The sequence below is a fragment of the Hyla sarda genome, chromosome 2, assembly GCF_029499605.1.
Source record: "Hyla sarda isolate aHylSar1 chromosome 2, aHylSar1.hap1, whole genome shotgun sequence".
Lineage (NCBI taxonomy): Eukaryota > Metazoa > Chordata > Amphibia > Anura > Hylidae > Hyla > Hyla sarda.
In genome coordinates, this window is record NC_079190.1 from 145,293,946 (window position 1) to 145,308,636 (window position 14,691).

Here is a 14,691-nt window from a genome sequence, read left to right on the forward strand (position 1 = left end):
CATTACAACGGTAAGCTTCCAAAATGGCAGACCTGATCCACCATGAAATGGTGTCCTTAGAAGTAGGTTGTCCCTTACGGCGACCATCCATAAGAACAAAAAAGGAGTCACACTGACGAAAGGAAGAAGTGATAGAAAGGTAGGTTCTTACAGCCCGCACCACATCCAGTTTACGGAGCAAACGCTCCTTGGGATGAGATGGAGCGGGGCAAAAGGATGGGAGGACGATGTCCTCATTGGAGGTGGAAAGCGGAAACCACCTTAGGTAAAAAAAGATGGAACCGGAGGAAAAACAACTTTGTCCTGGTGGATGATCAGGAAGGGAGAGCGGCAGGATTGAGCCGCCAGCTCTGAAAGCAGTCTAATAGAGGTAATTGCAATAAGGAATGCCACCTTCCAGGAAGGAAGACGAAGGGAAACCTCCCTGAGGGGTTCAAAGAGAGTGTCCTGCAGGGCATTAAGGACCATGTTCAGATCCCAAGGTGGTGTAGGGGACCTGTAAGGAGGGGCCACTTGGGTCACTCCCTGAAGAAAAGTCAGAACATGAGAATCTGACGCTAGAGGGCGTTGGAAGAGAATGGAAAGGGCCGAAACCTGACCCATAAGGGAGCTGAGAGCCAACCATTGTTCCAGCCCCGACTGCAAAAAGGAAAGAAGTCGGGGGAGGGAGAACACAACTGGAGAAAAAGACAGATTCACACCAATAAAAATAAGACCACCAGGTACGGTGGTAAATCTTTGCAGAGGAGGGCTTGCGCACCCTAAGCATGGTGCGAATCACCTTGGGAGAGAAACCTCGGGCCCTTAGAACCGTGGTCTCAACCGCCACGCCGTCAAATGCAGCGACAGTAAATTTGGACCCTGAGAGAGAAGGTCTGGACGAAGCGGAAGGCGCAGTGGCACGTCGTCCAGAAGCCGCATCACGTCGGCGTACCACACCCTCCGGGGCCAGTACGGAGCCACGAGAATGGCGGGAACGCCTTCTGCTTTGAGCTTCCTCAGGACCCTGGGAAGGAGAGGAAGAGGAGGGAACAGATTGGGTAGGGGGAAGCCCGACCAAGGAATCACCAGAGCATCCACGGCTAGAGCCCAGGGGTCCCGGGACTTCGTCACAAAGAGGGGAACCTTCTGGTTGTAGCGGGATGCAAAGAGGTCCACGTCTGGAGTGCCCCAGGGGGTGCAGATTTCCGCAAATACCTACGGATGAAGGGACCACTCACCGGGGGCGGCTGAGGACCGGCAGAGAATGTCCGCGTCCCAGTTGTTGACTCCCGGGATGTGAAATCGCCGAGATGGCTGGAACTCAGAGTTCCGCCCAGAGGAGAATTTTGGATACTTCGGCCATTGCCGCGGAGCTGCGAGTGCCGCCCTGGTGATTGATGTACGCAACAGTAGTGGAGTTGTCCGACTGGACGCGAACCGGGCGGCCCTGAAGAAGGATCTCCCAATGTAACAGGCAGAGATCGATTGCCCTCAGCTCCAATACGATGATTGGGAGAAGGGCTTCTCGGGGGGACCAAAGGCCCTGGACTGTCCGGTCCCGGAAAACACCCCCCCCCAACCAGAAAGGCTGGCATCCCTCGTAATGACCTGCCAGTGGAGGGGCAAAAAGGAGTGCCCCTGAAGAAGAAGGGGAGAGCGAAGCAACCACAGAAGGGACCGGCAGGACCTCAGAGGAAGGACAATCCTGCAATCGAGAGACAAGGGAGACCTGTCCCACCGGGATAGACTCACGAGTTGAAGGGGTCGGAAATGAAACTGAGCGAACGGAACGGCCTCCGTGGCCGCCACCATCCGACTCAGGACTTCCATTCAAAAGCGAATGGAAACCAGGGCGGGGTTCCGAAGTGTCCAAACCCCAAACAAGAGAGTCAGCCGCTTGCCCGGAGGAAGCCGAATCCGGGCAGATGTCGTTTCAAACTGAAGTCCTAAAAATATCAGGGACTGGGTGGGAGAGAGGTTGTACTTGTCCTGATTGACCATCCAGCTGAAGCGAGATAAGACCTGAAGGGTGAGGGAGAGACTCTCTAGATTCTGGGCTCAGGTCGGTGCCTTGATCAGGAGGTCGTCCAAGTAAGGAATCACTGAGACACCTCTGGTCCGTAGGAGGTCGATCACCGGCTCCAGGACCTTGGTGAAGACCCTCGGAGCAGTAGCCAGGCTGAAGGGGAGAGCCACAAACCGAAAATGGCCTTCCTGAACAGCAAAGCAGAGGTACCGCTGGCGTCCTGGGAAAATCAGAATGTGGAGGTAGGCATCCTTGATGTCCACCAAAGAAAAACTCCGCTTGATGCATGGTCGCCATGACCGATCGGAGAGACTCCATGCAGAAATGGTGAAGGAGAAGATGCTGGTTGAGGCGCTTCAGATCCATGATTGGGCGTACGGAACCCCCTTTCTTGGGGACCACGAAGAGGTTGGAGTAAAAACCTCGGAAACGCACCCTGGGAGGAACCAGGACAATTACTCCCTGGATGAGAAGGAACTGTAGTGCGCCTCTAAAAGCCTTCGCTAGAGAGGGGGACAGGGACAGAAAAAAGCGATTCCTTAGAAGGGAGGCAAACTATCCGGTAACCATTGGATACCATGTCCCTGACCCAGGAGTCCTAACATGTGCGGCCCAGACATCCCGGAAGAGTAACAGATGACCTCCCACCCGAGAAAAATCTGCGGGTGGGGGCGTCCCTTCAGGCAGAAGTAGGTTTGCGGGTGCCCGCTTTGGCTGCAAAACCTCTCCATCACAGGCGGGGAGGGGGAGAGAGAGAGGGGGATAGAGGGAGTGAGAGAGAGGGGGAGAGAGGGAGGGAAGGAGTGAGAGGGAGGGAAGGAGTGAGAGAGAGGGGGAGAGAGGGAGGGAGGGAGGGAGAGAGGGAGGGAGGGAGGGAGGGAGAGAGGGAGGGAGAGAGAAAGAGAGACAGGACCTATGAGAGAGAGGGGCCAGTTTAGACTAGGGCACCTCTGATTGGTCCTAGAGCCCCTCTGCGCGTGTACTGCGCTAATTGGCAGAAGTAATTAGTGCGCCTGTACCTCATAGGGCACGATCACTGCCGGCTGTGGGTGGGCGGAGCAAAGAAAACAACATGGCCGGTGATAATGGCGCCCGCTCTCAACCCCCGTAGCTATATGCGAGAGCAAGGCAAAGGGAGCGAGTTAACACGCCGCCGACAGCTTATAGCTGCCGACGGGAGGAGAAACTGTGCTCCGGACGCATTGACACATGATGCGGCCGGAGCCGACGCAGGTACATATGTGAGCGGGGAAGGGAGAAGTCAGAAGTCGGCAGCCGCGGCTGCAGAGGAAAAAGAAAGGCGCCGAGACAGTCCTACACCACTGACAAATATCCCTTGGCCCAAGACCAGTTCCTGTGGAAGAGAGACCCTGGGACAGTAAGAAAAAAGGTGGGTTAACAGACCCACCTCATTGAAAAAGGTCCCCACATCCTTAGGCAATAAGAAAGAGGAGTTGGTCCAAAACAGGGGGTCTGCAGAGGATGAAATACTCACATCATTCAGAAGAACTTACCCGATGAAGTCTTCAGTCAGCTTTTATTCACCTGCATCATACCGGGCTGTAACAACGAGACGAGCAGGGAGAAGTGGGGGACCTGGACCCATGAGGTACAACCCCAGGCGCTGACCATTGGCGAGAGGGGGTTGACAGTACATCCACAATGCCTGTGCCCCCTCAATCGCAAATGGGGAAACAGTGAACGCTATGGGAATAAGAAACTAAACGTCCCTAATCTGGAAAATAAATTTTTGACCAGGCCTGGGAAACCCCAGACCAGCGTCTGTCTCCTGCAGACACTAAGCTAAAACTGATTACCTCAGGCTCTGTAGGCGGGTGTATCCTACTGGGAGGAGCCGACCTTTTTGGTTTCCATAGTGTCAAGTTTCCTAGCAACAACAGCATATACCCAAGGTCTGTGTCCCCCAATGGAGCAGATAGAGAAATTGCATTTTTTAACAAACCAATACCGCAAACATGTATTACTGGATAGTATGTAACACTTCCTTATTAACTGTGGTGAAAAACAAATGGAAAATCATATACTATAAGCAAATGTCTATGCACATATAAATAAGCAACATGCACGATGTTTGGTAAAATCATTAAATGATATGTACAAAATATAGGGGAACTCCGGCAACAATGACTTCACATAGTTAAGAGTTTGGGTGTTTTTTTTCTTCTAATTTAAAATTTTACTGTATATTTTAAAATATTCCCAAAATCTTGCAGTTTTCAGTCTGGTCACAGACTACTTATAAACTGAAACTTCCTCTTCTAACTATTCAAAATTCTCAAATGCAGGATCAAAACACCACAGCATCAGGCAGAGCAATAGGTGATAGGCACAGCTCCCCTTCTTATTTATTCCCCATGTATATGTTTGTAGAACAGTTGAAACATTTTGGATACAGAGATTGGATTAACGCAATCCCCGTTTGCTGTGCTTTTATTTATTCTTGTAACAGCTCCCCTTCTCCCACTCACTGTACAGGTCACAGGTCATGCAAAGAAAACCTTTCTACTGAATCCTCTCCAGTAGAATGCTTTGCTTTCTATAGTCCAAGCATGCTGTTAAAACAGATGCTCAGGCAATATGGCTGCTCCCATAATAATGTACAAAGAAAGATACATACATATATATATATATTGTAATATATATTAATTAGAAATCAGAAAATAAATTAGAAAAAAAAATCCAGGTAACAAATTCCCTTTAATAAACTCATGCTCATATTGAAGCGCTAGCTAGGGTCATAGCGGAATTCTTTTCATAGACTATTTTTTTCCTTAACCATAACCACCGAGGTGTACAGGAGAAATACTGTAGTATCATCGAATATGGCTACTAAATCTTTGGCAGACTACTCTAACATTACTGATTAAATGCAAAGCATTTAATTTCAACAAAAACAAAAATCAAGACAACTACAGTTAAAGATTAAATCACAAACTGCCAGAATAGGAACATTATGCAAGACTTTTCTTCAGGAGACAACCATGCATGCTTAGAAATGAAGGTATCGGAAGATGACACTGCCTCAGAAAGAATGGATGGATGAGCATGTAAGACGGACAGACTTACTCTGAAGCGGAGGCTGAGGCTGCTGGAAGGAGGGGGATTGTCCGAACACAAATGGGCTGTGGACTAGGGAAGAGGGAGGTTTTGCAGCTTGATCAAAGATGGAAGGAGCTGGCAAACTAGGCCGTGACTGAATGGAATTCAGTATGGCACTCAGCTGATCACCTGCAATGGGCAAAACAGTCAAAACTACAACCCGTTATTGAATGAATTAAAAACAAATATTAGGAGTTCAGAACTTCTGAACTCATCAAAAAGAATAAAAAAAAAGAAATATAATAGCCTGGTATTAAATGAAAAATACCACAGTATGGCATGCAAAGGTATTGTAACATGCAATAAAATAATAGGTCTGCTAAAGTACAATAAAATTCTTAACAAGAAGACTTCATCGATAAATGCCAGCAGATTATTGCTTTTAAGTTACCTACACAATGGTCCCCTCAAGTTACAATGACCACATTCAATGTACAATTCTGGTACAGTGTGTACTGTAAAGGACCCTGAAGCACTAACTTAAGGAGGCCTTCACCTCCAAAACCACCCCAAAACTAAAATGATCAATAAACAGAATAAGAGAAACTTATTCCTAATCTGTAATTTCTTGCTACGCACCTGCATTCCCCTGCTATAAAGCCAAGAGGTACAGGAGTCTAGCTATTCCTCTCCATTATATTTTTTGAGCCAAGTAATCATCTGTGTGTTAGCATGCAAGTGAGTAAGAGTAAAAAGATAGAAACACCACATTTGGAATCTTAACCAATTCACTGATTACATTAGAAGGGGGGGATTGGCCTGGAGGCAACAGAATCCCTTCAAAGGGAACATGTCATCAAAAAGTGACGTACTGTTTAAATCAAGTTTTTATGCTAAACCTATTTAAGAATGTGTTCATATTATATTTGTCTATGTTAAAAAGGTAATCCTGAAATTGTGCAATTGAGCCAAAAGCCATAAAGCTAAGAGGAGTTTTCCTCTGTGATAAGGGGGAAGGTTGCTGGAAAGTTATCTGTACGGCATTACATTATATACATTAATATATATTATATAATATATATATATATACACACACACACACAAATAAAGTCATTGGGGGAAATTCATCAAAACCTGTGCTGAGAAAGTCTCGACCAGATGCCCATAATGGAGATTGCTGTAAAGTATTCCAAGAAATATGTCTGCCCCCATGATAATGTACTAACTTTTTTTCAAAAGTTTTTAAACATATTAGGAAAAAACTATGTTTCACTATCTGGCTCCAAAGTGTATTGATTGCTTATTTTTCTTTTGTCTTTATTTTGTTTTACTTTTTATGACTTTGTAACCAATTTCCATGTTATACTTTCACGCTTTCAGAGACCACTTAATTTTTGGGGGGTAATTTATATCAGTGATGCCTTCTCAGTCCCCCCCCCCCCCCCCCCCCCAGCAGCTGTATACCCTATGCATAGGAGTGTAAATTATGCTAAAGGTGCCCATACACCTTAGGCTAAAGTAGTCAAACCCACCTCTACTGGAGGGTTCTGCTGACTTCGTTATATAGCATCTTCCTGACTATCCACCGACAGATGATGCAAATGGTGGGAGTGGTTTTTAACGGTTAAATATTTTCTTTTCCAAGTGGGATGAGTTGGCACCAAAGTTGCCTGGCTGTGGCTTACCTTTCCCCTAGAGAACACAAAGGTTCAGCCATACCGAACTGGAGGTAAGGAAAATATAAGGCCTCCTTAAATGGGCACACTCTAAAACTAATTTTTGCTATTGCACTCCTTATAGTAAATAAATCTTTCTAATGTACTTTGCTTAAAAAAAAAAAAAAAGTTTTCTATGTTATATTTTTGTGTTTAAAAAAGCTGCCACTAGGTGTCTCCCTACTTGTCCAGAGCACATTTCACCCTCTCTTGCACAGACTTTGGACTCCTGCTGGCCTGGCAGAAGTTCTAAATCAGAAAATACTGAGGGGGGGTGTGTGCAGCCTTATCCAATCATAGCTCACCTCACACACTGAACTGTTCTGGGCTGTGTGTAGCAGAGTGAGGGAGGAAATTCTCCCCTGTATGGCTTCAGATGATGTCATGCCTGCTAGGAATACCCCTTCCCAGTCTGTTAATCTGACTGAGCAGAAAATACAGAGCAATATCAAGATAGAAAACTAAAAAAAAAAAAAAAAAAATAAAGGCAGGGGGTGGTTTATCATAATGGGACAGTGAACTAGAAGGATTATAAAATTTAACAAGATCATAAGAGGTACCCTTAAAGGGGTACTCCAGTGGAATTGTTATTTATTTTTTTTTTAAATCAACTGGTGCCAGAAAGGTAAACAGATTTGTAAATTACTTCTATAAATTTTTTTTAATCCTTTCAGTTCTTATTATCTGCTGAATACTACAGCGGAAATTATTTTTTTTTGAACACACAGCTCTCTGCTGACATCATGACCACAGTGCTCTCTGCTGACATCTCTGTCCATTTTAAGAACTTTCCAGAGTAGGAGAAAATCCCCATAGCAAACATATGCTTCTCTGGTCAGTTCCTAAAATGGACAGAGATGTCAGCAGAGAGCACTGTGCTCGTGATTCAGCAGAGAGCACTGTGTTCTAAAAAGAAAATTTTCTCTGTAGTATTCAGCAACTAATAAGTACTGGAAGGATTAAGATTTTTTTTTATAGAAGTAATTTACAAATCTGTTTACCTTTCTGGCATCAGTTGATTTAAAAAAAAGAAAAAGTTTTCCACCGGAGTACCCCTTTAAGGGGTACTAGAGAGGGGGGGGGGGGGGAATGGATTTCTAGTCAACTAGTGCCAGAACATTATACAGATTTGTAAATTAAATTTGTAAAAATCGTAGGCCTTCTAGAACTTGTCAGCTCCAGAGGAAGTTGTGTAGTTCTTTCCAGTCTGATTACAGTACTCCCTGTCCTTGTCAGGAACTGTCCAATACAGGAGTAAATCTCCATAGCGGAACTCTCCTGTTCCAGACAGTTCCTGACATGAACAGGGATGGCAGTAGAGAGCAATGTGGTCAGACTGGAAAGAACTACACAACTTTCTCTGAAGCATACAGCAGCTGATCAGAACTAAAAGGCTTGATATTTTTTTATATTAATAAAAAATCTCTGGCACCAGTAGATTTGCAAATTGGACATACAAAATAGACAAAATTCCATTCTCCAACTAGATTTGTGCATACTTGACAACTACAGAAACACACGAGAGGCCGTGATTAGTTAATGAGAGCGCCCTTCGATAGCAATAGTATATACCCTGCACCATCACATCTAAATCACAGTCAGCTGGGACACCTTTGAGAGAATTCCCCAATCTGCAATTCAGTGAGTCTTCTTTATTTCTATACTTACATGAGTGTATAGCTTACTCATGTCATATGGATCATCTCTATTTATTCAACAATAAAACAGATACATTTCAAAAGTAAAAAGTACAACGTTTCAGCCATTTTTTTTTCTATTTTTTACCAGTTGATTTGAAAATCCCCCCCTGGAATACCCCTTTTTGGCAATTGGGAAAACTGCAGGACAGAAAACTATATAAGTACTTGTGGTCAACATCTCAAATTATAAATTACTGTTTGGTGCATTATCAAGTCATCTTGCGAAGTTAAAAAAAAATAAAAATAATATTAAATAATAAAATATTATATATATATATATATATATAAAATTTAAAAAGTAGTAGTAGTATTCGCCTGGAATTGGGCCGAACATATAATCATTAGAACATCAGAAAGTAGCCTAAAGGTCAAGAATGAAAAACAAATCAAAGTCTCATTTTCTGAAACCTTAAACAACTCTTCAGTTAAAGGGGTACTCCGTTGGTCAACGTGTTTTTCCGTTTGTGACTTACCCTATTTGTTATGTTTCATTTCTATTCTTGTTTAGAGATGAGCGAACTTACAGTAAATTTGATTAGTCACGAACTTCTCGGCTCGGCAGTTGATGCCTTATCCTGCATAAATTAGTTCAGCTTTCAGGTGCTCCGGTGGGCTGGAAAAGGATACAGTCCTAGGAAAGATTCTCCTAGGACTGTATCCACCTTTTCCAGGCCACGGGAGCGCCTGAAAGCTGAACTAATTTATGCAGGATAAAGTCATCAACTGCCGAGCCGAGAAGTTCGTGACGAATCAAATTTACTGTAAGTTCGCTCATCTCTATTCTTGTTGTTTAAACTACTCTATTTCCTTTCTTTGTTGTCTTTTTATCCCCCACTTTGTTTTCCTATCTTTGCTTCTAATTCCTGTTTCTTGCTGTGCTGAAAACTACAAATCCCAGCATGCCACATGCCTTCCTGGTTTGGGGCGGCTACTTTTTTAGTTTTTGTTTTTGTTTGTTTGTTCCGCCCTTTACCCATCCTACTATTTTACCGGGTGAGCCCCCTTATACACAGCACACTAATATAATCAGCCTCGGTTGGCTGGAGGCACACTGGTTGGGAAACACTGGTGTAACATGTGTATGCTGTATAGGCTAGAACAATGTTTCCCAACCAGTGTACCTCATGCTGTTGCAAAACTACATCTCCTGGCATGCCCAAAGGCTGTCAGGGCATGCTGGGAGTTGTAGTTTTGCAACAGCTGGAGGCACACTGGTTTGTAAACACTAGCATACACACACCCAACAGGGACTACAACTCCCAGCATGTGTCATTCAGGAGTCCCCCACCCCTCCCACTTCACATATAGGGGGAGATTTATCAAAACCTGTGCAGAGGAAAACTTTCCCAGTTGCCCATAGCAACCAGCTTGCGGCTTTCATTTTTACGAAGGTCTGTGAAAAATGAAAGAGGCAATCTGATTGGTTGCTATGGGCAACTGGGCAAGTTTTCCTCTGCACAGGTTTTGATAAATCTCCCCCATAGAGATCATTCCCAGTATGAGATTTATTCCCCTGCAGTCCATACATCCCCAGCCCGTGCACCTTCTCATCCTCCCCTTCAGATAACACTTATCTGCGAGGTCCTTCTCCTGTGCACACCTGCGTCCTTAGAATACAGAGCAGGGGGAGGGGAAGTGTACTCAGCTGTGTACTCAGCTGGATGAGATGAGGGGGCGTGGCTTATTCCTCATGCAGACAGAGAAAAAAAAAAAAAGAAGCTGTGACATCTTGTCCACAACAGAACTGTGGACAACAGTAAAAGAATACCCTCTGAACTACAGAACTTCCTGCCCAACAAACAGGTAAGAAAAACACACACATGCTGCCAAAACATATAACACATGTATATTGCAAAAAAACTAAACTTACAGAGAAGATGCCATATAGTCAAAAAAATTAACCACCGGAGTACCCCTTTAAGTATTTTAAATCCACAAACATTTTAATTCCTAAACCATAAAACCTGAGGGCCCACAAATAATGGGGGGAGATTTATTAAAACCTGTTCAGAGAAAAATTTTCCCATAGCAACCAATCAGATTGCTTCTTTTATTTTGCAGAGGCCCAGGTTAAAAATGAAAGAAGCAATCTGATTGGTTGCTATGGGCAACTGGGCAATGTTTCCTCTGCACAGGTTTTGATAAATCTCCACCATGGTGTTTACACTGTCTGGTAGTGGGGCAGCTTATCACACCACTTACAGAGCTTTGGACAATTGCTTTTTGTTATCAGCTTATTAAAATAGCATCATAACAGTTTAATTTGTAGGAAAACCTGGCAGTAAAAAAAAAAACATTTTCTTGTGGATTGCATTAGTGGAAACACCAAGCCATTGTGCATTAGGCTAGTTGCATGTTCATTTTTCTTTTGAAGTGTCTTGTGGCCCAGATTGGTGGAAAAGTATGAATCCGGTAGAAAAGAAAAAAGTGTGTACAGAGGCCAAGACAGCAGCATTGCAACCCTGGGAAGAGGACACCTAATGGCAGACTGCCAAGAAAGCCCCCCCCCCCCCCCCCCAAACAAAGGGAGGACAAGGTCTCATTGATATGAAAGATGGAGACCACCTCCAGAAGAAAGGAGGGCACAGGAAGCAGGACAATTGAGTCCTGCGAGGCCAACAGAGTGCCAGAAAAATGGTAGGAACCCCGATTGTCTTGAGGTGCTTGTGAGTCCAGGGAAGGAATGAAAGAGGGGTGAAGGCATACAGTAAATGGAATGGGTCCCAGGGAACCAAAAAGATGTCCACTGTGAGAATTGTGGACCCTGATCACAAAGGCTAAAGGTTTGCAACGGAGATGGGAAACAAAGAAGTTTATGTTGGGAATGCCCCGTTTGTGACCATTTGAAAAAGATCTCTTGTTGAAGGGCCCAAACCCCATGGTCTAGTTTTTCATGGCTGAGTAAGTCTGGTGCACAGTCGCCCACTTCGAGTATATGGACCCCAGAGAGTTTGAAACTCTGGCCAAATCTGCTCGGCCTAGGAGAGCCCAGTGTTCCAGGTTCATCCTTTAGAAGGGGCAAGAGTAAAACTGGGCAAAGTGGACGGCTTTGAATCCAAGGACCTTCCTACTTAAAACCTGCATGCAGAAGGAGATTGAGTGAAGTCTGTCTTTAAAAAGCATGGAGACTCCAGACTGGATGGGAAAGGATCTTGTGAGAAAGATTGAAGCTCAACCCCATGAACTGCATAGAAAGGAGGAACTCCTGTTGACAATTCAACTGAATTTGCTGAGATGGTCCACAATGATACAATGCCCAGGGTGTCTTCCAGGTGAAGGTTCCCCCCAACCCCTGTATCAGGCAGGCACAGTAGCGGGTATAGTGGGGATTACTGGCATTTCAGCAGTGGGCCCAGTTGCCGGGGAATGGGAGACCGGTGACAGAAAAAAAAAGTCTAAGGCCTCTTTCACACTATGAAATAGTTCCGTTTAGGAACGTCCGTCACAAGTTCCGTCACTAAATTGGGGAAAACCGGCCGTTACAAAACCCCTGATGGCCGTGACTAAATCGCATTGCAGCTTATGGGGTTTTGTAACTGCCCGTTTGCACCCGTATATGCCCGTAATTCATTACGGACACGATACAGTGAGGGGACATTGTGGCGGAAAAATTACTGCATACAACCTGAATTGCGTGCTGGAGGCGGGCCCGCCGGGTGAATCTGAATACTCATGGTCGCTGGTCACATGAATGCTTTTGCCTACTAAGCACTCACGTGACCAGCTACCATGAATTTTCAAATTCAGCCGGAAGGCCTGCCTCCAGCGCGTAATTCTTCAGAAGGACCGGGTGCTGGTCTCCTGTTCACCCACACTATAACCCAGTAGGAGGACAGTTTTTCTTTAAACCAAGTATAGCTGGCACATGTGCCAAACACCCAGAGTAACTACATCCTGACACAATGGAAAAAATAAATAGGACAACAATAAACAACAATAACAAAGCTTTCTTATGTGAATCTCAAGTCAGGTGTGGTGTTTCCAGACATTTTTTTTCCCACTTTTGCAGGAAGTCTTTACCTTGGGATGTTTGGCACATCTAACTTTAATGTGTGTCGCTTTTCTAAGTAGCTCATGGCTAAGTATATACAAACATAACATATCTTACTACACATTTTGCTTGGTTCTGTATGTCCTTTGGATGGGCATTTTCTGAACTACAAACTGACCAAACACCACAACTATACGGTGTGCTCTGAACGGGACTGGAGGATAATTTGCTTAAAAAAAAATACATAGATTAATCTAAAAGTTGGTCCTGGGTTGCAGCATATAATATGGAACAAAAAAAAACCTGAATTTAGTAAAGAAACATGTGAGAACACAGCCTCATCATTGCTTGTACTACTAATTTATGACAAAAAAAAATTATATATCTTTCCATTGAATTTTCTCAATTCAGGCAGCATTTGCAGAACATATCTACACCCACACATGCATCTTTATAGGTCAATGAATATGATAAAATGAAGCGTTCTGCTTTAGGCCCCTATAAAAACCTGCACCTACAGTACAAACACTGAATGTCGCAATCCAGATTTATAGGGACACTCCATCTGGAAATATTAATTTCTAAGGAGCATTATAGGAGAAGTATCGTGGACAAAAACTTCTATACGCAGGAGGAGAGCCGGGGGTCCATGCTGCGGATAGGGGATAAGGTTCAGTCCATGATACTACTTCTTTAAAAGCAGGGAAATACTAAACAGCAGCAGCCCTGCTTCCCCCTTTTACAAGGAGGTTGTTTTTCCCCTTTGCTGCGCAGCATGACCAGAACCAGGTTCAGAGTGACTAGCTGCTCATAGTTACATAGCAAACGTGATTTCTGCTCCACACAAACCCCAGTGTGAAAAAACTAGTCAGTCAATGTTACAAAAAAAAAAAGTCATACAAGATTATTTGAAATTTAAGCTGTCCACCACAACAAAGACTAGAAAGATTAATCAGCTGCCAAAAAAGAATGTGGCTTTAAATGTTTGACAGTTGGTGGCGCTAGATAAAAATGCTAATGTCCATGGACACTTGTTAAAAGTATATTCACATATAATTCAGACAATTCTTTTTCACCAGGACACAACTGATAGAAAGATTGGGCACCTGTGAAGTGTCTATGACAAACCGTTTTGTCAACTTTTTCTGGTATTTATAAATTGCTGGATGGGAGGGTAATAAAAAAATTTAAATAAAATAAATAAATAAATAAATAAATAAATACAAACTGGTGGTTTACACAGTCATGAAAAATCTTTCATAAAAAAGTAAACCTATAAGATTGATGAAGACTATGGTCTCATGTTAATGCTGACGACATTGTACATATGATGGGGCAAGAGTGTACCCCTTATTAAGCATGCATTTTTAAAGGGGTACTCCACTGGCCAGCGTTCGGAAGTAGATGTTCCGAATGCTGTTTTCGCACTGCGGGGGTCGGCTACGCCCCTCAAGACATCACGCCCACGCCCCCTCAATGCAAGTCTATGCCATGGACCGGGATGTCAGGAGGGGTGTGGCTGTCTCCCGCAGCGCGAAAACAGAGTTCGGAACATTTACTTTCGACTGCTGGTCAGTGGAGTACCCCTTTAAGCCCCAAGAGGGACAACACTAGAACTCCAAGTCCTGCACAGCTATATATTAAGTAAAACAACCTATTGCCAAATGGCATTACTTACCTCTTAGTCACATTCATGGGACTATAAAGAGAAGCAAAGTAATTTGGTAGGTACTTCAACATACCTTTGTTATTTCCAAGATTATAATCAAACCCTGGCACAATGGTTCCGCTTGCAGTACGGCGAAATATCTGAAGAGAAAATGGGCTAGAAGGTGGAGTCTGAGAGCCCTGATCCAAAACTTGCTCTGTATAACGAAAGTCAGACAAATAATTTAGTCACTACTTATTTATTGGAACATTCCACCATACAGCAGCCAATTTTAGCCTTAATTAGCTGTAATCTACCACCACAACAACTAAGGAAAATGCCAAACTTTGGCACCAATATTTACAAAAAAAGAAAAAATTACAGTAAAATATAAAGAAAACATCTCCCCCCACACCCACTCTTATAGGGTCACCAACAAGCTTTCAATGTTTAACCCATTAAGAGGAATTACTTAAATTTTCCATCCAGAGATCAATATGAGGGCTTGTTTTTGGCAGGACCAATTATACTCTGTAATGACACATTTCCTTTAAAATATACGGTGAAAC

General features: G+C 43.9%; 1 protein-coding gene across 19 annotated transcripts in view; it reads right to left on the minus strand.

Annotated features, from left to right (window-relative positions):
• Nucleotides 1-14,691, minus strand: part of MYCBP2 (MYC binding protein 2) — a 318,664-nt gene that overhangs the window by 64,164 nt on the left and 239,809 nt on the right. For 15 of the 19 annotated variants that reach the window (XM_056555563.1, XM_056555546.1, XM_056555556.1 and 12 more), the window contains 2 exons: nucleotides 14,217-14,339; nucleotides 5,096-5,257 (listed from right to left, as the gene is read on the minus strand). In XM_056555563.1, coding sequence (XP_056411538.1) covers nucleotides 5,096-5,257; nucleotides 14,217-14,339 — 285 coding nt within the window. The remainder of the gene's footprint in view (nucleotides 1-5,095; nucleotides 5,258-14,216; nucleotides 14,340-14,691) is intronic. The other 4 variants (XM_056555564.1, XM_056555561.1, XM_056555559.1 and 1 more) reach the window with 1 other exon arrangement.